The following is a 23987-nucleotide window of genomic DNA, read 5'->3' on the forward strand; positions in this document are numbered from 1 at the left end:
TCCCATCACAAACATCATCATCATCATCATCATCATCATCATCATCATCATTTTATTTATACCCCACCCATCTGGAGGGGAAGATGTATGTGGTTCTTAAAATAACCACACAGACATGTCTACAATACCCAGTTTGGCTGAGCCTCCCCTCTGCACGTAAACAGACATGCACATTTATTTCTAAATCACCTACAGTATTTGCTTTGTGCAAGTCAAAATAAGACCCAGGACCTTTCCTCAAGCAACCAGTTTAAAAGACTAGGCATGAAAGGGCAGGAAAGTAGAGGGAAAAGGTAGGAAGGTTAATTTGAGAATGCCACTATGCACTAGGCAGATCTGTTCCATGTTGGTATTCTGGCTGGGAGGAAACTGTTACAGCCACCATACATCCATACATCCCTCATTCTCTAGCTGGCACTCTTCTCCTCACCTCTGCATTCCCAGGGCATAAATTCTGCAAAGGAAGAAGGAAGGAAGCCGCCTGCAAGCAATGAGTGGGATTAAGTGAATATTCCCATTTTTAATGTTTTGCTATAAGGGGTATGTTGCCTACCCTGTAAGTGTAGGAAGTGCAGGAAACACCTAGGTACCTACACATTATACACATTAGAGGCAGCCTGAGACAAACCCAACATTGGAGTGAAGGTGGAAGGGGAAAAGACTCAACGTGCACACAGAGCTTTGGGTCACGGTAGCATAAGTAAGTTAGAAAAGCTGAAGAAATTCAAATGTATTAAAAAAACCCAAAAATTAAAGCACACAGGACTTCTCTAATTATAAGAAACTACACACATTAAATACTTACCAAAAAACCAATGTTTCTAGGAAGGAGATTCCAACATTTGATGCCCCAACTACTACAATTCTAGCATTCACTGACACTTTAGGCTCCAAGGACAACTTCCGATTAAAGTGGTTCAATGCATACTTTATCTGCAAGAGGAGTTAACAAAAAGAAGTGATGACAAAATGCTGAGAACTCTTTAAATGATTTCTAACAGCATTACTAAGGAAACATTCTCAACCACACATAGATATTCCAAACTTTGAAGGAATGGCATACATTGTACTTCTATGGAGCTGCCACCACAGATCATGACTAAACATTTGGTGATACAGTATAGTTAATTTCATTCCTATGAGAAAAGAACAGAAAATTTATTGAAAATGATGAGCCATTGCTGTGAAAGAGAGCTGACCATTGTAGCAAGCCAATATAAATATCAAATTAAAATAGCTTTGGAGAACTAGTAAGCCCAAACTAACAAAATGAATTTCAATAGGGACAAAGGTAAGGTAGAAAGAACCAGTAGGAAGAACTTAGACAGGAAGAACCAGCACACAAATATAAGATGGGGGACACCTGGCTTGCCAGTAGTACACTAGTAAAGGATCAAGGGAGACCACAAGTGTGTAGACCACAAGTGTGAAACAGCAGCAAAATAAGCTAATGCTATTCTAGGCTTCATCAACAAAAGTCGAGTGTCCACATCAAGGGAAGTAAAAGTCTTGAACTTTCAAACCGTACCTGGAATACTGTGTCTAGTTCTGGGCACCACATTTTAAGAAGGATAATGACAAGCTGGAATGTGTGCAGAGGAGGGCGACCAAGATGATCAAAGGTCTGGAAACCAAGCCTTAGGAACAGTTGAGCAAACTGTTTAGCCTGGAAAAGAGGGGTCTGAGAGGAGATATGATAGCCATCTTCAAATATCTAAAGGGCTGTCACATGGAGGAAGGAGCAAGCTTGTTTTCTCCTGCTCTGGAGGGTAGGACACAAACCAATGGATTCAAATTACAAGAAATGAGATTCAGACTAAACATTTCCTGCTTGGCAGGGACTTGGACTGGATGGCCCTTGTGGTCTCTTCCAACTCTATGATTCTATGATTCTAAGAACTTTCTGACAGTAAGAGCTGTTCAACAGCTACATCACATCTGTAGTGGACTCGCCTTCCTTGGAGATATTTAAGCAGAGGTCTGTCATATGATCTGTCTTGTATGATCTAATTGAGATTCTTGCATTGCAGGGGGTTAGACTGGATGACCCTTAAGGGGTTAGACTGGATGACCCTTTCAACTCTACAATTCTATGATTCTGTTATTCTAGGTGTGACACTGTTGTTGCCCACAGCGATGCTAGTGCTTGGAGCTGCTCTAAAGATTTAAGCAGAGTTAAAAATTGGATTCTGTGAACAGGTTTAGCGCGCTGACTCACTTCGATGCCCTGAAAAACAACAGAATTCCAATACAGAATCCAAATAAAGGAAACATATTCCTGAAGATAAAAGTGTTAACAATTTAAATGTGTTTTTCTCCAGAATTGTTTTTTTTAAACCTTCAGACTTATGTTCTTCCTCTGATAATACTTTTGCAGTGCAATCATGACATCCAGTGGCCAATGTCAGCGACTAGTATCAGTCAAGTGGGATCCCTAAAAATATTCCTTTATATGTTCTACAACATTCTTTGATGATTACGTACCTAGTAATTTCAAAAGATGTATTTCAGGTACTGCGGCACTGCAGACATACTAGTTTAATTCTTCCTTCTTCCTTGGGAACTCTGAATTGTTGTTGAGTAGGAAGAGATTCCTAACAAAATTCTTAGCACTCATATGAAATTCAATTCTCAAGAATTTGTGTGTATGTGTTGATAGTTAACATTAGTGATCAGTTGTGTAGAAATGCAGTGAATATCTGCCCCGTGAAATGGCTGCCCCATTAAAGAGACATCAATCCACCCTCTACAGGAGCCAGAGCTGCTGCCATTCAGCTGGCCCAGCCTAGAGAATGGCAGGGCCTGGAGCAGCTGCTACTCTTAAAGAAGAGCTCAGAGGTAGGAGTGCGGTTTTCTGGCAAGAGAAAGAGAAGGGCAAAGGCTTGAGGGGCTACAGTCTCTTGACTCCAATGCTGCTTCTTTATCAGCCAGCAAGGAGGTACAGGGGGCCTTAAAAAGAGGCCTCTGCTACCACCCCATCCTTCTAGGTAGATGATATAACGGGACAGAGCTGCTGGGAGTAACTGTAGGGTATCTGAAGAAGGTGTCAGTGACAGGACTGCTGGGCTGCCTACAAATGCTGAAATAAGGAAAAAGACCATGAGATCTTAAGTTGAAATGCTACAAAATGTAATAGGGTGGACAAGAGCCATCAAGAACACCAGGAAAAGAAAATCAACCTAACCCCATTAGATAAAAACACCTGCTTCTAAATTACAACTTCGTTCTGACCTTGAAAAATTGATCACCCATGTCTATCTTTTCCTGTTACTTCCCTTCCCTTGCATGTCTTGTCTTTTTAGTTTGTAAGTGTGAAGAGGATGGACTTCACCTTATTAGAAACTTGGGGTATAGGTTTGTTTGAGGGTTATGGCATGGCTTGCCAAACTGACTTGTCCGGGTTCAAAGTGGGAGCTGGAAAACCCTCTAAAGATGCATGGGTCATGTACAGTCTGTATGCAATTGGGAATTAATACCCAAGAACCTGATTGAACCTTGATTGTGGGGCATGAGTCACAGACTACATCTGCCAGTGTCTTGCTTTGGTATTAAGTTTATGAATGGCAATCCTTACTAAGCTTACTGTGTCTAGATAGAGAAAATGGATGGATTTTGTTCTTTTGCTCAAAGTTGGGGTGATTCCTTTGTGTGCACATAACTTTTCTTGGGTTTAAACCTTCTTCCTAAGAACTGCCTTCTTTTTATATCTTTTAAGTAAACTTTTAGCTTTTTAAAGCTCTTACATGCTACTTTTGAGCTGTTCTTAGGGAAACTCATGAAACATTTTAGGCTAATTGAGAAAAAGCAGCACTGCAGTAAATAACTGCTTACCTGGAGGCAGCAGAAAGGTCTAAGGACAGGCATGGCCAAACTTGGCCCTCCAGCTGTTTTGGGACTACAATTCCCATCATCCCTGACCACTGGTCCTGTTAGCTAGGGATGATGGGAGTTGTAGTCCCAAAACAGCTGGAGGGCCAGGTTTGGCCATGCCTGGTCTAGGGGTAAGGGTTAGCAGAGCTGTGTACTCTCTGAGTTGGCCACAAACTCCCTTCCCCCATATGGTGCTGGGAAGCTGGAGGCCCATGAGAGTAAGTCTTATGGCAGCACTTAAGCCCTTCTCTCTTTTTAATTGATCTGAGCCACTTTGGGATACAAATTTTTTGAAAAGTGGGTTAAAAGTATATTAATGGTATGGGGGTTTACTTCCTTAATCTGCTTCATGCCATCTGAAGAAAAATGACTGCAAGTCTGCTTCATTCTTCACAATCGGCATGTACTACTGTAATCTAATGCAATCTAATGCCTGCTCCATTCAATGGGATTTACTCCTACATAAGTATGCACAGGATCAAGAATTTTGCCCTGTTGGATTCTGTTCTCACAGTGGCCAACTAGATGTCACATGTCAATAAAGCACTATTGAGTATTTTGTATTTATTTTAAGTAATTTTTGTACTATATGGCACAATGGTGGAAGGATTCAAGAAGGGGAAATATAAACAATATATCCCCCCCCCATTTTCCTTCCTTTGAAGGCTACCTCAATTCTCTGTGAGCGCTGAACAAGTAATCATTAACTAATATGCAACAGAGCAAGATTTATTATCTGTTAATACAAGCACTAGGCCTTGTGTTGAGCTTAGCCATTCCTACTGTGACCACCTGTCACATTGTTTCCACGTGGGAGGACAGAGTGCTCTCCTGTTACTTCTCTGGCAGTTGCTAGCAAGGGGGACATTTCTGGTGTGAAATTCAAGGATCACTTTTGCATGAGGCAAGTCAGCTCCATCTATTTTAAGTAACAATTTACCTCCATTTAAAATGCTTACGCAGGACTTTAGGGAGGAGGCACAAACCCATGGGCATACTGCAAATCTCACATGTCAGTACTGTACAGCTATTGTCTCAAGTATTAACCACTTCCTTTCTCTAGCACAATGAGCAAGATTTAAATCAATATATTATTTCTGTTCCACTTTTCTTATGTCCCAAATTCATATTAACTTTTGGGCTGTCTCTCCCAAATAAGGGTTTTTTGTTTTTTTAAGAAAGGTATAGAAAGGTATCTAAAACAAACCATTGTCCTCTATGCTAAAAGAAGTCCCAATGCAAAAAGAAAAGAGACAAAAATGTTAAGAGATCTGCCACAAGATCTAGGAGTCCTCATGTAACACATATCCCCAAACTAACAGTGCAGAGGCTGGGAATCTTGTGAGATGCTACTCAGTCATCCTAGACATAATGGCAGGGAGGCTGAGTTTTGGGGGGCAACTCCACCATGGACACAACATGTAGCCCAGTTCTAATTTTCAACAAGAAAAGAAGTAAAATTGCATCCCAAGTTACAGAAATGTAAGAGGAGGTAGGATGTAAACTCTGGATGAATTGAAGTTAAATCTTGTGTATTTCATCCCATCCAGCTTCCTTTTAAATATCCATTTGAGCTTATGAATCTCAGAATTTCCTCTGCAGTTCAAAATGTCTGGCCATACATTTATGAAGCCAAATCCATGATCAGTGTACATACATTGCTGCCAAACTATAAATATTTATTTGTGACTTAAAGGTAAAGGTAAAGGGACCCCTGACCATTAGGTCCAGTCGTGACAGACTCTGGGGTTGCGCGCTCATCTCGCATTATTGGCCGAGGGAGCCGGCGTATAGCTTCCAGGTCATGTGGCCAGCATGACAAAGCCGCTTCTGGCAAACCAGAGCAGCACATGGAAACGCCGTTTACCTTCCTGCTGTAGCGGTTCCTATTTACTGCTAGGTTGGCAGGAGCTGGGACCAAGCAACGGGAGCTCACCCCGTCACAGGGATTCGAACCGCCGACCTTCTGATCAGCAAGCCCTAGGCTCAGTGCTTTAACCACAGCGCCACCTGGGTCCCCTATTTGTGACTTAAATACCCTAAAAAAAAAAAAAACTTTTGGTAAGGCATTTACTGTAGAACTGCTTGCCATAAAAATAATCAACCACCTGCTAATTCCAGTTCTATAACACCCATTCTGAGCTTCTACAACAGTGAATCTACCTGAAAAATGCTGTTAAGGTATCTTTTATTTCATTCTCTTTTAAAAGAAGAACATATTAGAGGTGCAAGAAAGAATAAATCAACAAAAACTGTTATATTCCCCTTGTTCAGACTCTGTGATACAATGGATGGTTGACACAATTGCTGGCTGCAACTCAGTCTGATGTACAAGAATGGATCACTGAAAACACTACTAATGTAGTCACTCTGAGTGTGTTGTCTCTGAGTATCCTACTATATGGAACATGGCTTCCCCATAGCTGCCAAGTTTTCCCTTTTCTCGCGAGGAAGCCTATTCAGCATAAGGGAAAATCCCTTAAACAAAGGGATAACTTGGCAGCTATGCTTCCCCAAGACAGTACTGATGCATACACACATCCAATAAATGAATAGAAGATGAAGTCTGCTAGGTGATGGAATATAGCAGGAACCCTTTTCAAGTCTGTGTTGTTTCAGGCCAGTTGGCTTCAAGATGGCAGCAGGAGGTCAGTTAGCAAGCTATGCAGTAACCATGGAAACCACATGATTGAGTCACTTCACACTTCCTCTGGATTGTCATACTGGGGAGCCGCATTGTATGTACCTCAGACAAAAACAGTAATTGCCTATCCTACATATAACACCTCTTTTCACTTTTTTCAACTCTCCATTGATAACTGCCCATCTACAGTTCCCTTTTTTATCTCCCACTTTCCATATTCTCGTTCATTCTAATTCCTCTGGGCTACTCTAATCTACCCCACTTCTGTCAGTCTTTCTCTACAGGAGGAGACTCATCTCATGTCTGTTTCCTCTGCCATTTCTTTCCTTGGGCCCTTGATCTCCTCAATATCTCCATTCCTGTTCTCTTGGTCTGCTGTATCCTCCACACCTCTTTACTCTTTCTTTTATTTATTTATACCCTGCCTTCTGAAGCTGCGACTACCTTGAAGAAGCACTTGCCTGCTCAGTCACACTTTGATGTAAGAGCAGCTAAGCCAATGGCCACAAAGGAGGCATCACCACTTCTTGTTGACATCCACCTGTCTTTAAAGACAATCGAGTGCAGCTCTGGGGGTGAAGTCAAATTGCTGTGTTACAATGAAGTGACCTCCCTGGGGTGCAAGACTGTGCAGTGTATATGAAAGTCCTGGGCTGCCCAGACGAGAAGACCCTTCTATTGGCCTCACTGATGTGGTCCAAAGGAAAGCAGAGCAATATGTTTGGCACCAGCTTGGTTGCAGGAGTTGCCAGAAGGAGGCATACATGACAAAATCCAACTGCCTTAGGGACTCCACTCTGGATTTAGCTTTTTCATCACCTGATGATATCCAGGACTAATTGCAGCCATCAGCAGCCATTAACAGCCATCTACAGGTTTACCACTCCCATCAGCCCATCACCCATTCCCACCCACCCCCAGTATATATATAGGGTCTGACACTTCTGTTTCTAGTGTATCTGAAGAAGTGTGCATGCACACGAAAGCTCATACCAAAATATAAACTTAGTTGGTCTTTAAGGTGCTACTGAAGGAATTTTTTTATTTTGCTTCGACTCAGACCAACACGGCTACCTACCTGTGATGATATCCTGCAAGGCAAGGAAGGTTTAGGACCAGAGTTTTCCTTCTCCCAGATGGGCTACCTTCCCAGTTTGATGAGCCCCATCTGCCCCTCACTTCCCTCTACAGCATGTGCAGAAACAGCCTTCTCGACCCACTGTTGGTCTTGTCTGCTCAATCTGCCAGAGCCTGTCTTCACATGCAGGGGGTGTCCCTAACTCACAGAGGATTTGAGACCCATTGGTTACCCTCACCTGGTTTAGCCAGCCAGTTGAAGCTGTTTCCTGGGGTGAGGCTGCTTTCACATGCTAACAGCTTCTGGGAACCACAGGTGAGAGCGGAGTGCAGGTTGGGGACCAAAAGCAGGCAAACTATCCCAGAAGGAGTACAATGTGTCTTCCACTAGAGGTACTATCCCTCCCCTAAAACCCCATACACCCCATACTAGTAAGTAGTGGGAATACAAGGAGTCCCCCCTTCTTTCACTCATCAGAAAGAAAAAGAGACTCATTCATCCCCTTCAGGCTGTGAGGAAGGCACCATTCCCTTTCTCCAACCCTTCTTGAAAACTTACTGAGGTTATCTGTGCACTATTTTCAGAGCATCTGACAACCTATACAAGAAGGTTTTTTTTTTAAGATTAGAAATTGGGAAAGGTCCTTTCTCTACTGTCTGCTGGGCATGGGCTGCCTGTCGCTTACCTTCACCTTACAAAGTGGTTAAGGGTGATTTTGTTTTATGTTTTTGAAAAAGAGACGAGCTTCAACACTCTGTATTGCTCCTCCAAGTTCCAGTCCATGCTGATCCTCAAAAAGGCATCAAGACACCTGAGCCCCTCCTCACTGAGACAGCAGTGACACACCCATGCCCAGAACTACACTTATTACATGCAATGTTTTAAGAACATGTTTTAAGAACTTTCCCCCTTCACTTCAAAAACTCTGCATGAAATATTATTTTTGATAGGCGCCTGATACTTTCATGCAGAAAACTGGTAAAATGTGATTTTGCATGCAAGGTCACAAATTTAATTCAATGTGCATGATCACACACATTCCAATACAATATTCATTTTTTTGTTATAAAAAAATTAAAACAAAACACTATTTTGCTTGCAAAAGGCATGTTTGAATATACTTCAGTATAGCTAATGTTGTTACATACTTAAATTCAATCTAACACTTTGATGCTCTGAGCCCTTAATATTGTGACTTCAAATGTCAGACATTTCCATTTGATAAGCATTAATTTTGAAAGAGCTTCTGTTCTGGGTCTAACCCAGGAAAGCTGCTGCTGCACCTCTGTGAAACACTCGCAGCTGGGTCCCAGAAAACACTTGCTGAGATTTAATGTGCCAAAACTCAGCAGGCTGCCTGGCTTGTCAAGACCAGCCTCTGGTTCCATCACAATACCTTGCAGTTCCCCCAGGCCTATAAATTCTGTAACACAGCTACACTTCCATACTTTCAAAGTAGGATTAAATCACAGAATGCCACTGATAGTGGGATCATGTTTTATGTGGATAGTAAGCTTCCTGTACCTTCATTATTTCTCTGTTGTCTATATTACGTTCTCCAAATCACTGCCCTCTCACACTTTCCCCTCCCTCAATCCAGATTTTCTCATACTGTACTTTCTCCTTTTCAGAGTATTCCTAGTATGAGAAAATCTGGACTGAGGGAGAAGAAAGTGTGGGAAGGCAGTGATTTAGAGGAGAACATCATTTCTAATCAATGGAGGTACAGGAAACTTACTATTCACATTAAACAACAGTGTGCATGCACATAAGACAACAGAAATACACAAAAATATGTTTCCACTTTCAGAACTGCTATAAAATAAGTTATGAAATTCTATCTTGGTGTGCCATCTAATTAGGCATCCAGATTTTATACTTAAATTTATAATCAAAGCACAACTGAATAGCAACAATGGAATATAAACAGAAATGTGCATCTTGCTTTGGGGGTATTGCTGAGTATTAGTATTTGAAGAATAATATTTATCTCGCCTTTCCAAACAGCTCTCATCACACTCAGCAGGATATCAACCCACAAGATTTGTGCTAAAGGTTAAAGAAGAAAGAACCAGCTTTGCAGGCCAGAATGAATATTCCAGTTTATGGAAAACAACATTAACACCTGTATACTACTGACATCATGCTTTCAAAGTGAAGATAGGTCACCTTACTTTTAATTTCACACATGCACATAAGTGGTAAACATTCAGAGCATTCTTGTTAATGATGCCATCTGCTGCCTCCTCATAATTGCATAATGCCCAGGCTTCCAGACAAGATATAATGGCAGCAATACACAAACCTGCTGACATTTACAGTGAGAAAATTTATGATCAGCCATCAGCTTGAAACAAATGTGTTTGCATGACTGCTAGTGCTATAAAATCATCAACTACATGGAACAAATGATGGTAGAATAAATAATGGGTTTTCATCCATGCATGTTTTACACAAATCATTAGCAATTTGTTACTCATGTACAACTGAATCTTGAGCAACAGTTACTTCTTGGAAAATCACTCTCTACCTTGCTAAATTAAAACTGTACGTTGAACCAAACTTAGTTTTACATGATCTCATCTACAATATCATAGATTGATGCTTTACTAAAAGGCTGGACTCATAAGCACATGTATCAGGGAGTAAGTCCCATTCAGCTCCTTTGGATTTCTATATTAATTTCAGCTGATCTGAAAATGACCCAATTTCCACTTCATTTTCTTGAAAACTAACTGCCCTTGTTGCCAATTTTTGGCACTACTGACTCTATGGCTCTGATGCATAACAAATGTTGGGTTGCCTTCTGAAAAGACTTTTGGTTTGTGGACTTCTGGATTGTGGGATTGCTATGCTTTGGCAAACAAGTGAACTCTAGAGAATATCCAGCCAACATTGTGTCCAAAACCCACTTGTCCTTCTGCTCTTCCACATGTGGGCAAAGTGCAGTAATCTGCCCCCAATAGATCCATGCACCAGCGCAAGTTTGGTGTCAGGCTGAGGAGTTCCTTTTGTGAACTTCAATGGAGGCTTTTGTGACTGAGGTCCTGCATGCCCAGATGAGTGCTATTTCAGTTCTAACATGCCTTGAAACCTTCACATGGGAGCAAAAAGTGGTTCTGTATAGTTCTGAAAGAACTGCAGGGCTTTAGACTTGTGCTCATCTTTCTCAGCCATGGGGAAGAACTTGAAGCCACTGAGAAGTAGAGTGACTACTCTTATGACTACTAAAGGAGCAAAATTCGCATTGTTAGCTTTATTGAGAAATACTGTCTCCAAAGAGAACCTCAACACATTAGCAATAATGTCCATAGAACAATGGCTGATTAAAGGAATCCTGGATTTTATTCAAAGGACTACTGAACTATTTGCAAACCAGAAAGATGACAGCATGTGGCAAATAGCTAGGAAAAAGGATTACGACGGGACAGAAGCAATTAATCCACATCTCATAAGATTGAGAAGAGAGAAAGCAATGAACATGCCTAGTTATAGGAACATCTATGGGACATTAGCTGAATATGTGCCTTTGGCACCACTTTATCCCTAAATCTGTATTTTCTCAACCTGCAATGGAGGCTTAGCTGGAGGACAGAGATGGCTGGAAAGGGTGGCAGAGGCCACACTTTTCCCCAGCAGTCAAGTATAACAGCACATAAACATAAAAAATCTTGTGGGATTTTTCTGCACTGTTCATTGCAAGGGTAGAGAAATGGTGATAAAACTTGAATTAGTAGGCTCTGCCTACCATTGGCACTGGCTCCAACTATCATAGGCCAACCTGTCCTCCATCCTACCAGCCCCAATGGGCACCAGTTGCCACTGGCTGAACTCCTCCTTTGTTTCTGTGCGGTAACTGAACTACCAAGGCATTTGCTTTTCTATAGCACACAAAGCAGCTTATTCTTCACTGGCTGCCCACCTGCCCACCATCTACCTGCTGGTGAGTCTGCCACTCTTCCCCTAATTCCTGAGAAGAGTTAAGAAGTTAAGTCTGAGCTCCAAACCCACCACAATCTTCATTTGGGGGAACTATACAGACTACTGAAAAGATCAATTGCACAGCCAACAGGTTATGAAGCAACAGGCAAACAGGTTCATAGTGGGTCTTTGCATGGGCAGCAGAACTGCTAATATGGAGTTCTGTGAGGTCTGGACTGCCAAAGTGAAAATGCATAAGCTAATGCTTGTGCAACAGTAGCTTTCGTCACATAATGATCACCAGTACATCATTATCCAGGCTGCAGTTGATCCGTGGACTGTGATCAATATTCTACCCGTCTCTGGATTAGGAAATGCAAACCCTGTATTTCATAAACCATTACCAAGCTGAGAAATCTTTCAACAATAATAAGAGATTCTGCAGCCTTTTTGTGAGCAGCAGGAGAAACAACAATCTTGAAGTACATAATAAAACTTGACAGAGTGCAATAAAGATATAATAAAACATGAACAATGGATGGTCAGAATCAAGAAGTAATTAAATAAACATATTACATTTTTATTCTGCATCATGGAACAGTTATTACTGTTAATTATAGCACCTATTTCAGGGTCATATTCATAATTTAAAGAGACAGATGGATAGCAGAATGCTTCCAGATGGTGAGAAAGTAAGTTGAAAATAAATGTTTAAAATACAATTATTAAAAATTAGCTAATCTCAAGCTAATTATTCACATGGGATAACAATAATGTTGTTAAAATATATTCTGTTTAAACCACATTTCCCCCTTGATCCAAAAGGGATACTCTCACTGAATAATCTGTTCTCCCTGTGAAACACCTCTAACTATTATGGCTTATTGAAGAGCCCATTGGTATCCCTATATCAATGGAATGTCTTGTGACCTTTATTCTCTTCTAAACCACATGATCAGTTTTTCCTTCTGGCCACGTCCTTGGCAGTGTCCTGACAAATGAAGAAACCATTACTAATTGAATAACTAGCTGATTGGAATGCAAAAATACATTGCTCTAAACAGGGACGGTGCTAGGTTTTTTTGCGCCCTAGGCGAGATCACCTTCTGGCGCCCCCCCCCCCCAAAATCATATTTCAAACACAGATGTATTATAGGAAGAATGAAAAGCACAGAATTTGAAATTGTTAATTTATTTTTTTTAATTGTGGAAACAAGTCATAAAACAATTTCTGATTTATTTTCTCAAACAGAACACAGTTTTAGCACAGAAATCACTTTGAAAAATGTTAAATGTGATGCTGAAATTTAAGTCTCTTTAATGTTTCAATTTCAAGCAAATCAAAATCTTATTTTACGTGCCTTTTCCTTTGCAAATTTTGTTAACAGTTCCTTCAGGTCAAGTGCTGATGCTTCAGCAAGTTCGATTGATATAGTTGCCAAACCAACTAGTCTCTTTTGGAGCATAGTTGAGCGTATGTGTGTTTTTATAAGTTTGAGTTTTGAAAAACTGCATTCACCACTTGCCACTGACACTGGAAGTGTGAGAAGGATCCTAAGAAAAACAAAAACATTAGACACACTATTCTGGATTTTGTGTTGTAGTATGAAGAGAAGTACTTTTTGTGGTGGCATAGACGCCTGCTTCTTGGGAGAAAAGCAATGACAAACCTAGACAGCATCTTAAAAAGCAGAGACATCACTTTGCCGACAAAGGTCCGTACAGTTAAAGCTATGGTTTTCCCAGTAGTGATGTATGGAAGTGAGAGCTGGACCATAAAGAAGGCTGATCGTCGAAGAATTGATGCTTTTGAATTATGGTGCTGGAGGAGACTCTTGAGAGTCCCATGGACTGCTAGAAGATCAAACCTATCCATTCTTAAGGAAATCAGCCCTGAGTGCTCCCTGGAAGGACAGATCGTGAAGCTGAGGCTCCAATACTTTGGCCACCTCATGAGAAGAGAAGAATCCTTGGAAAAGACCCTGATGTTGGGAAAGATTGAGGGCACTAGGAGAAGGGGACGACAGAGGACAAGATGGTTGGACAGTGTTCTCGAAGCTACGAACATGAGTTTGACCAAACTGCGGGAGGCAGTGCAAGACAGGAGTGCCTGGCGTGCTATGGTCCATGGGGTCACGAAGAGTCGGACACGACTAAACGACTAAACAACAACAGACTCTGGAAGCCTTTGAGCAACTGCTTGAAGTTCACAGCACAGATCTTCAGCATCAATATCTTTGTTTTCATTGTGTGTCAATGACTGCTCCAAAGTCTTGCAGGCCTTTCGTACATCTTCAGTACATTCTTTGTTGATGCTGTATATATCATACAGGAAGCCAAATACGGAATTATAGTGTTGTAGTTGTTGGAATCTCTCTTCAACAGATTGAATGGCCATATCTAAAACAGCATGATAGAAATCCACTTTGAATTTTTGCTTTGGATCTTGTGGTGCCTCATCTGGGGCCTCATACCCAAACTGTTTGTTCTTTCTCCTTTGTCTAAATTGTTCTGTCTCAAAGTTAGGTAATATTTCTAACTCCTTTGCAATCACACTAGCATCTATCAAAACTTGTTCAAAACCATCATCACACCTACAGCTCACAAGATAATTCTTGGTTACTTGTAATTGACTTGTAGCTGAACTTAAATCAGTTTCCTTATTTTGTAGTAGTTTGCTTGTCAGATTTATTTCAAAAAGCATGTTGTACTATACAACAAGGAATACCACAAACTTGAACTTACTAATGCCTTCAGCAAGACCCTTAGCTTCAACAAGAGATTCACTTCTTCTTTTATGTGGATGTGGTTCATTATAGATCTCCATTAAAGCATCATATATACTGCCAAGATGATATCTCAGTGGTTTCAAAACATCAATCTGACTCTCCCATCTTGTTTGACTCAAAGGCTTAACAGTAATGGCAGATACATGGCTAGTTAGTATTTGCCAATGCTGAGTTGATGCAGAGAAATAATTATAGATCTGTTGAACCAACATGAAGAAACCTGTTGCTTCCAGGCAACTCTTAGCAGGATCATTGACAACCAAATTGAGAGAGTGTGCACTGCAGCGCACGAAAAAGGCTCGTGGATTTATATCAAGAACTCTCTTTTGTACTCCATGTTCTTTACCTCATGTTACTCCCATTATCATAACCTTGACCACGCAGATTCTCAAGTGGTAATCCTATTTGCTCAAGCAGCCAAAGAAGAGTTTCTGCCATAAAAGCACCAGTAGTCTTCTTTAGAGGAACAAATCCCAAGAAATGTTCTTTTATTGTAACCTCAGGCTCAGATGTTTCAGTATCTGATGGCATGATTACATTGACAAAATGTACAATCATAGTCATTTGTTCAGTATGGCTAACATCAGGTGTACAGTCCGAAATAACTGAGTAGTATTTGGTGCTATATGTGCTAAAATGTTCTGTTTTATGGAAGTTGCTAGAAGTTCTATAAGCTCATTTTGGATCTCTTTTCCTAAGTAGTGAACCATAGTTTCTTCATCTTTAACTCTGTGCACATGTTCAGTCATGACAGGGTCAAAAAGAGCCAAAAATTCAACAAGCTTCAAGAAATTTCTATTGTTCTCACTGTACAACTTTTCAGTTGTACCACGAAATGCCATGTTTTGCATGCCAAGAAATCTGACCACAGCAATCAAGCATTCCAAGACTTGTCGCCAATATTGCTCTTCTTCCCTTATTTTCTGTTGGTTGATATTATCAATTGTTTTTCCTTTCTGTAAGCGCAATTCAAGATCTCTCCACGCCTGGTAACTGTATAGATGGAGAGTACTCCTCTCATGTGCTGACAGAATTGCTCCAATGTTCTTTCAGTCTTTTGAACCTGGGTCTTTTAAAGCTGTTGCTCCACCATCTCTTTTGCTGAACAGCCTACAGCAAAAAAACAAAACAAAAAAAAAACCCCACATCTTTTTAGGTACAATATATCAGCCAATGACGGCACATTTCTTCACCATTTGCCAGTTTCCTCTTGTAATAGACAGGAGAGAATTTTATTTTTGGGGAGTCTTTTGGAAATTTATATGATACAATCTGTTGTGGGCCATGCTGAACAATAAGCTGTCACAAATTTTCACTGCAGTAGTTAGGCCAGTTAGCAGGGTCACTGTAATCCAAGCTAGGCACAATACCAACGTGTTTTATAGTAATTGCAGTATCCTCAGTTTCCTCAAAATCCTCGGTTTCCTCTGTGTGTTCCACTGGAATATCTCCAGACTGTGAGACTTTGTCCTCAGAAGTAATACCACTTGTAGTAAGACCAATACCACTTGTACTAGGAGTTTCCTCAGTGGTAGTTTCACCAACGGTACTGTCATCTTTTTGTTCTGTACTTGTTTTACAAAGGTATTTCCGGAAGAACACCGCTTGCTTGGCATCTTCCTTGGCTCTTTCTGCCTTTCGTTTGCGGAACTGAGCTCCAGATGGTTTTTTCCTGTCAGCCATTTAAAAAACCTTTAAAGAGCTTGAAATGGGAGGAAACAGTGCAGTGCAGGGAGCACACCCCATGCCATTTTGAAAGTGGACCCCTAGCTCAGCTTCTCTTCCCCATAGTGGTGATGGAGGGAAGGGTCCACATAGATGCTTCCTGCATCCACCATTCCTCTCTTTGAGCTGGATTCAGATAGGCCCCTGCTGCCGCGCCTTCCCCCTCGCCCGCCCTCCTTGATGAGGCCCCCGCTGCCTCCTGGCCTGGCGCCACTGCCTTCTTACCTCGTCGTCGTCCGACCAGCCCGCACCTCCACTCATGACTCCGGGCCAGATGCCAACTTGGTGCCGCCAAGGAGGGAAACTGCAGTCTGCTGCTGCGCCTGCACATGAGGCATGAGCAGCACAGCAGGAGCGCCTGCCTCGGCCTCCGGAGGGCGGGCAAAGAGAAGTGGGCGGGGCACCAGCAGGCTGTGTGGCACATGAAAGAAAAGGAGCGGCACCGGGCGGCGGCGGGGGGGGGGCAGGCTCAGGGCCGTCTTAAGCATATCCAGCACCGTGGTGCAAAGATGCCTCCAGCACCCCCTCCCCATTTCCCAGAGTTGTCGACCTTTCTTTTAGGGAGCTGACACCATGCTTACACATTATCTCTAACAAGCCCTTAGAACAAAATAAAATGAAAAGGCAGAAGAAAATCTAATGAAGTCCTTAATTCCAAAGCAAGACTCATTCAAGACTCAGCAGTTCTTCAAAATCATCCTCATGATTCAAATCACCACATATCAAAAAGTTAAAGCAATTACCAGTTTGTTGTTCTTGTGTTTCTCATATTATAAGACACGTCTTATATTTATTTTTTCCTCAAAAAAACACACTATGGCTTATTTTCAAGGGATGTCTTATTTTTTTCCTCCTCCTCCTGCCGCGGCCGGCATTGCTGCTGTGCCTATCACTATGTCTTATTTTCAGGGTATGGCTTATATTCCTTGAATGCTTAAAAATCCTGCTATGGCTTATTTTATGGGTATGTCTTAAAATATGAAAAACAGGGTAAATTAATAAAGACACAGACAAGGAAGCATAGCTGCCAAGTTATCCCTTTTTTAAAGGGATTTTCCCTTATGCTGAATAGGCTTCCTCGCGAGAAAAGGGAAAACTTGGCAGCTATGCAAGGAAGTTTCTGGCCCATTTGCATTTAAGTACAAAGCTGACGTTTTCAAATATTGTGGGGGGTGGGGTGGGGGTGGGTGGGTGTAAAGCAGTGACATCCCGAACCTAAAAAGGACCCAAAACTTAGGCCACAAAGGCTGCAGCCCTAACTGCACTTACCTGAGAGTAAGCCCTGCTGAATCTAATAGGACCTTACTTCTGAGTAGACAGTAGGATTGCAGCAAGAAACACAGTTGGGAATTAGGGCCTTCTGTTTTAAATCTCAACCAGAGGAAAATGTAATATTGGAGATTAGGGAGAAAAGAATATGAATAGATTGGGGGGAGGGGGCTGACGAGAGACCAAAAACAACAGGTAGGAAGACAAGGCACACTTTCTGGGGAGCAAGTCTCACACACAGTTGCTTGGGGCGAGGACTGCAGAGGGACCATAGTTGGGTTGTACGTGTGTGTTTTTCAGAAAAATGTAGAATTGGAAAGGACACTGTGGGTCATCTAGCCCAACCCCCTGCAATGCTTTTTAGCTTGCATTGATCTTAAAAACTTTCAGTGCCATTTTTTTTTGTTGAATAGGCAATTAAAACATTCTTTTCTAGCGAGAGCCGCTCAGAGCGTGTAAGTGGCTCTCCCTTTAGAGTGAGCTGTTGGAATGTTGATTGTTATATGAATAAATAAATGTACTGTATTGGCCTGCTGCAGAAAAGACGTCAAAATGGGCCCCAGGCAGGTGTCTCTAAGGAGTCTCTGGAGGAGCCACCATTATGATGTCACAATAGAAAGGAATTTGTTTACCTCCTTGAAGTTGAGAACTGTATTTTGAAGAGAGCGCAAAATATAAAGCTGGCTATAAGAAGTTTGATAAATGCTCTTTTCACAAATTGTCACAAGATTTTTAAAGATATGAATAATGTGAGGGACAAGGGATACAGGGAAGTCCCTCCCATCTTAAGTTCCAGCCCATCCCCAAGCGCTGGGGAGAGCAGGGAGAGCTCTGCCTCCAGCGGAGAGTCAGGAAGTGGTGTCCGAGGCTCAGGCAAGGTTGCGGAGCCCATGCCCCAGGTGGGACAGGAAGGTGTGAGCAGGGGGGGGGAAGGCCAATTCCCCCAACTCCGGAATTGCGACGCAAACGTAGGGGGAAGAGGTTGGGTCTCCCAAAGCTTCTTTGCTGGAAGAAAACGCGCCAATCTCCATTCGGAGGTTCTGACACCTCACCGTAAGCATGTATATAGATCGTTCTGACCACTGTAAATAATCAGCACTTAATAAAAGTCTAAAAAGACTATGCTGCGAGGAGTCGTTACTCTAGAGTAGCCACATCAGCGCCTCTGACAAATAAGAATTAAAAATGAGAGTATAACCAGTTCGGATATAAACTTGGTCCCTGATGTTTTTGGAAATAAGATCTGTGCCACTTCCTGCTCTGTTATGTTCTCATGAAATATGAGATGAGCAAGATGTCTGTAGCCATAACACCACCTGATGGCCTGGACTTTCAGAAAGAACTTTTGGAATTGCTTTTGGACTTGAGAAATGAATTGCGGCATAATAATATATTGTTGCGTGAAAGTAGTATACAGTTGCGGAAATGCGTGAAAGGAACCAGAATAGAGAATGAAGAGAAGCAAGAAGAACAATCATCAGTCTTGGACAATGTAATTGACTTTAAAGAAGATGAGGAAGATGCATGGAATGTTGTTCCCCCAGTGAGAGGGGGGGGGAACAGAACATATGTCTGATCCAAGTACTCTCCAAAAAGAACCAGCATGGAATAATGTCCTCCCAGTGAGAGAGGGAAGACATCCATACTGGGGCCAGAACTTAAAAGGGGAAAAAATTGAGATAGGGCTGGAAAGTGGAAATATAACTGGATGGTTCTGTACTACAGTATTTAGAGAATTGGGGAGGCAGCAGGGGATGATCAAGGAAGAATGGGGGGGGTAGGCTGGGACAGGGTGGGAGTGGGGTGAGGGGTAATAATGGATGTAAGTTTTTGATTGATCTAGATGGTCCGGAACTGGAACGACTTATGGAACTCACTGAAGTATCTGGGAGACCCTGAAGCCAGGGGAAGGGGGGCTGAATTAGTTTTAAGTGTTTAAATGTTAGCATGATAGAAGAATTAATATTTAAATTTATGGAAAATTCTTGGTAATAATTTTTAGGCTAAGGGGAGAAATAGAAGATAGAAGGATGGGGAAATAAATCTTGATTTGGATAAATTGATTAATTATCAATGAAGAATAGATGATGCTTTTAGAACAGAATATTTGAGTGATAATGATAAAATGTGTTAGAATGATTTAAGATATAAAATGGAAATTGCTTAATTGGAATTTTAAAATAGACCCAGTGAGGGGGAAATTGAGGAAGTCAACAATGTTAAGTAAAAAATGCAAGATATGTTTTTTCTTTCTTTTTTAATGTTTTATTTTTGTTTTTTGTTCTTATTTTTTGTGATTTTGTAATATTGGAAAATGAAAAAATAATTACATGAAAATTCCAGGAATTAAAGCAAAGCATGCTGGGAAGAAGCAGAAAAGGGACATGAGAAGGGAATGTGGAGGGGATCAGAACAGCCGGTAGAACATTATATATGTGTGGATGATGGAATCAAGTCATAAATATGGTAATATATAATTAGATTTTAGTCCAATACCAAGATAAACAAACAGATTCCTATTCTGAAAGATCATGAACTAATCAGAAAAGAGGGTCTTGAGAAAATGGAAACGGAATTATTTTAACAATAAATTTATATAGAGAAAACTATATGTTAATATAGATATATAGTCCTATAGACAATGAAAGAGATGTATGTGTGTATATAAAAGTTGTTTTCAACTAGAGGATTCTTCACAAATGAGACAGCAAGAAATTGTGCTAGAAAAATGTAAAATGTAATGGTTCTGAGGATTACTAAAAGATCAGGACAGAAAGGAAGGAATGGAATTAGAAAATAGAAGTACAAAGGAGATTTCATCATAGAATAGTAGCAGAAAGTAAAGAAAAAAGAAAAAAGTTCCCAGAGATATGGGGGAATTTAAAACCACAATCTATATGGTTGAGGCACGGTTTGAAACATTTTAGCTACTTGAGATTTGTGAAATCTATTAAGCAAATATAAAATGGAAATTTTGAACTGTGCCATAAGTTCTTTGTGTCAGAAAAGTGACATTCATCATAAAACCACTACAACAACCTTTATGTATCTTTTTCTATGTGATTTGCAAGTAGATGACTTAGCACCAATAAAGAAGAGGTATCTTGGCATATTTCTTCCTTTGTTACTTAAACATGAGAATGAACAGATACACAATCCATTTTCCTTGTTTTAAAAAAATTCTGCATGTCCAATTAGCATCAGTACACTATTTCTGCAAACTGTTTTGTGTGTGTGTGTTGTTGTTTTTTTACAATCAAGCAGTGTACATGATTTTATGAAATATAAATAAAACAGCTAAGAAACTAAAAAATACACCGAGAAAAATGTAAAGAATATTGCTGAATGCAGTTGTAAATGTGAGTCCATTTTATGTCCCCCATCCAGTGAAAGGTGAATTTGTGTGCAGGAATACGTTTCCACGCTTAGATGTGCAAGGGGCAACTGTGGGGGCACAAAATCCCCCATGTCCAACAGCCACATGAAGAGACTCCGATTTAATGATCTACATGCACAGCAACAGATGGCACACCTACTACATCCAACACCATCCTCAATGTGCACGCCACTTCTCACTTGTTGGGGCTGGGGACATGATTAAAAAGGGATTAGACAAATTCATGGAGGATAGGTCTATGGCCAGCTATTTGCCATAATTTTCAACATGAATTTTCTCTTCTTTCAAAATCAGCATTGATATATATTTACTTAAAGTGCTGACTGCAAATACATAGCTAAATAAATAGATAGATAGATAGTAGATGGCTATACAGCAACCTCAGAGGTGCTAAAGCATTGAGTTGCTGGGAACTACCGTGTTTCTCATATTTTAAGACATGTCTTATATTAATTTTAACTCAAGAAAATAAGCCTATGGCTTATTTTCGGGGGTGCCTTATTTTTTGCCGAGCCCCGACTGAGCAGGAACCAGCAAAGGCAGCAGCCCGCTGGGCTGGGGTTTGCCTTCCTTGTGAGTCTGTTCTTTTACCTCTTGGCGTCGCTATCACTCACTCACGTCAGTCTCTCTTTCTCCTCCTCTCTCTCCTCCCACTTTGCGTCGGAGATCTAGGCTTCAGGGGCTTCTCCTCCAGCCGCGCTGCAGGCTATTGTTTCGCCCTGGTTCACCCCAGGGCTTTTAGGGGGTCGCTTAGCCTTGCGTTGCCCCTAGACCCCTTAGGCAGCAGCTTCGTGCACGGAGCTTTTCTCAGAGCTCCCGCAGAGCGCGTCCGATGCGAGCGCGAGGAAACCGGAAGTCGGCTCCCGCGCGCTTTGCCGAGCTCCAACGGAGTGGGAACCAGCGAAGGCAGCAGGTTCCCGCTCAGTCCTGCTCTGTCGGGGTTCAGCAAAGGCAGCAGCACACGCTTTGCTGAGCCCCGACTTAGCGGGAACCAGCAAAAGCACAGCCCGCCGCCGGCTTGGAGCTCGAGCCGGCAAAGGCAGCAGCGCGCGCTTTGCCGAGCTCCAAGCCGGCAGCGGGCTGCTGCCTTCGCTGGTTCCCGCTCCGTTGGAGCTCGGCAAAGCGCGCGGGAGCCGACTTCCGGTTTCCTCGCGCTCGCATCGGACGCGCTCTGCGGGAGCTCTGAGAAAAGCTCCGTGCACGAAGCTGCTGCCTAAGGGGTCTAGGGGCAACGCGAGGCTAAGCGACCCCCTAAAAGCCCTGGGGTGAACCAGGGCGAAACAATAGCCTGCAGCGCGGCTGGAGGAGAAGCCCCTGAAGCCTAGATCTCCGACGCAAAGCGGAGGAGAGGAGGAGAAAGAGAGACTGACGTGAGTGAGTGATAGCGACGCCAAGAGGTAAAAGAACAGACTCACAAGGAAGGCAAACCCCAGCCCAGCGGGCTGCTGCCTTTGCTGGTTCATGCCGGGTCCAGCATGTCTTATTTTTGGGGGATGCCTTATATTTTTTAGGCTTTAGAAAATCGTGCCATGCCTTATTTTGTAGGGATGCCTTAAAATATGAGAAACACGGTAACAGCGAGAGAGGCTGTGGGCTTCCAAGAGGCATCTGTTTTTGGCCCCCGAAAGGAAACGATGCTGGGCTAGATGAAACTTTGCCATGGTTCAGCAGAGCTCTTTTTATGACCACAGTCAGATACATACTGCTTTTTCCACTAGTGCAAATGGCCTTTTTGACAAGGGGAAAGCTATAGAAGGAGTTACAAGCCCATGACTTTGTTTTTCTGGGAAGGATCAAACTGCAGAATAAAAGAGTCTGATAAAATATCCATTATGTGAATCTGACCATTTTAAATATTTAGATTATTATTATCAACACTCTGAATAATTTAAAGGCTGCTGGTTGCAATTCTGTTTGAAATACATGCTGAAAAAAGATAGCAGAGCACGACACTATAAGGGCATGAACATCAGGTTCAAGATAATTAAGAAGCAGCACACCAACATTAAGAGAGTCATGTCATCCCATCTGCCAAATCCTACATTTAGTTGGAGCTACGGGTATGCCTTTTGCTTACTGCTGCTTCTGTTACCCACCTGATCCTTAGAGACGTCTTTTGCTGGAGCATTTATGCCAAGTTTTTCCAGAGGATAGACAATCTGTCGTCTTGGTCGCACGGGAACCATGTAATGAAGGGCAGATGTCAGGGAATGGGCACAGGGATTCTGGAACTGAAGGACGAGCTATATTTTAGCGCAGATAATGTCAGAAAAGTGCATCACAGATGTCTGTAGCGGTGCTTTGTGAATTTAAGAATCCTTCATCCTCTTGATTAAATCCAGGAGAAATATCACCAAAAATAAATAAATAAATAAACACTCTCAGAGCAGAGGAATGGATTGCAGCTAATTCCTGACACTAATGAAGATAATTATGAGAGTAATTACATTACTATCTCAGTGGGAATGACAGATAAACAATTGGTTTGGTTTATGGGATTTTGCAGCACAAGTAGTTTCCCCACAGGAATATCTTCCTTCAGTGCAATCATGAATCATCTTCATCCATGCTCATTAAGGACGTTACATGCTTACTGTTCACCTCTGGTTGTTTGGCAAAGAAGCTGTTAAACATGTACATAGAAAATGCACATGAAGTAAAAACTCATTTTCATTCAAATACAAACGTTAATGAAGTAGCATAAACATGAAGAAAAAATATCCATCCTTCCATAAATACAGGAAATGATTAAAAATACATTTACCTTACTGCAGCAAGTTTAGTTATAATCTGCATTTAAACAACAGTTGGGGAGCAACAGGAAATGCAAAAAAACAAAAAAGTTTCCAAAAGTCTGTCATCTTAAAAAATGACTGGAACTGTTTAAACAGAAATGACATCCCATTAAAAAATTAATTCTCTTCAGTTTAGAAGAGAACCATGTATTTCTAATGCTTCTTTCCTGCATAATTTCCCCCCATTTCAGGTGCGTATTCAGGCATTCATTCAATCCCATATGCAATTAGAATTATGCAAGGGGAAAGGAGGGCAAACTTCTCGGGCTGCACACACACACACACACACACACACACACATCAGACAAGGTTCTGAAGCAAGGAGCCATCTTTACATGCATAAGCTTCCCCCATGTGACCAGGGTTCCAAATCACGTAAGGAGCCTACACTTGTAGAACAGGCTGCCCAATTAAGTTCTTTTTCTCTGCTATGTGGATGGTGGCAGAGCCAGGCAATGGGGATGCAACAGAGGGGATAGGGCCTGCAAGCATGACCCTA

At 41.7% G+C, this 23987-nt stretch overlaps 1 protein-coding gene and 1 pseudogene across 5 annotated transcripts in view; both read right to left on the reverse strand.

Annotated features, from left to right (window-relative positions):
* Positions 1–23987, reverse strand: part of CFAP61 (cilia and flagella associated protein 61) — a 107635-nt gene that overhangs the window by 43452 nt on the left and 40196 nt on the right. For all 5 annotated transcript variants that reach the window (XM_088675918.1, XM_088675917.1, XM_035101986.3 and 2 more), the window contains 2 exons: positions 22790–22924; positions 806–933 (listed from right to left, as the gene is read on the reverse strand). In XM_088675918.1, the coding sequence (XP_088532044.1) occupies positions 806–933; positions 22790–22924 (263 nt within the window). The remainder of the gene's footprint in view (positions 1–805; positions 934–22789; positions 22925–23987) is intronic.
* LOC148684717 (zinc finger MYM-type protein 1-like) lies at positions 14551–15985 on the reverse strand (annotated as a pseudogene).

Source organism: Zootoca vivipara, chromosome 8 (assembly GCF_965207765.1).
Source record: "Zootoca vivipara chromosome 8, rZooViv2.hap1.1, whole genome shotgun sequence".
NCBI classification, from domain to species: Eukaryota; Metazoa; Chordata; class Lepidosauria; order Squamata; family Lacertidae; genus Zootoca; species Zootoca vivipara.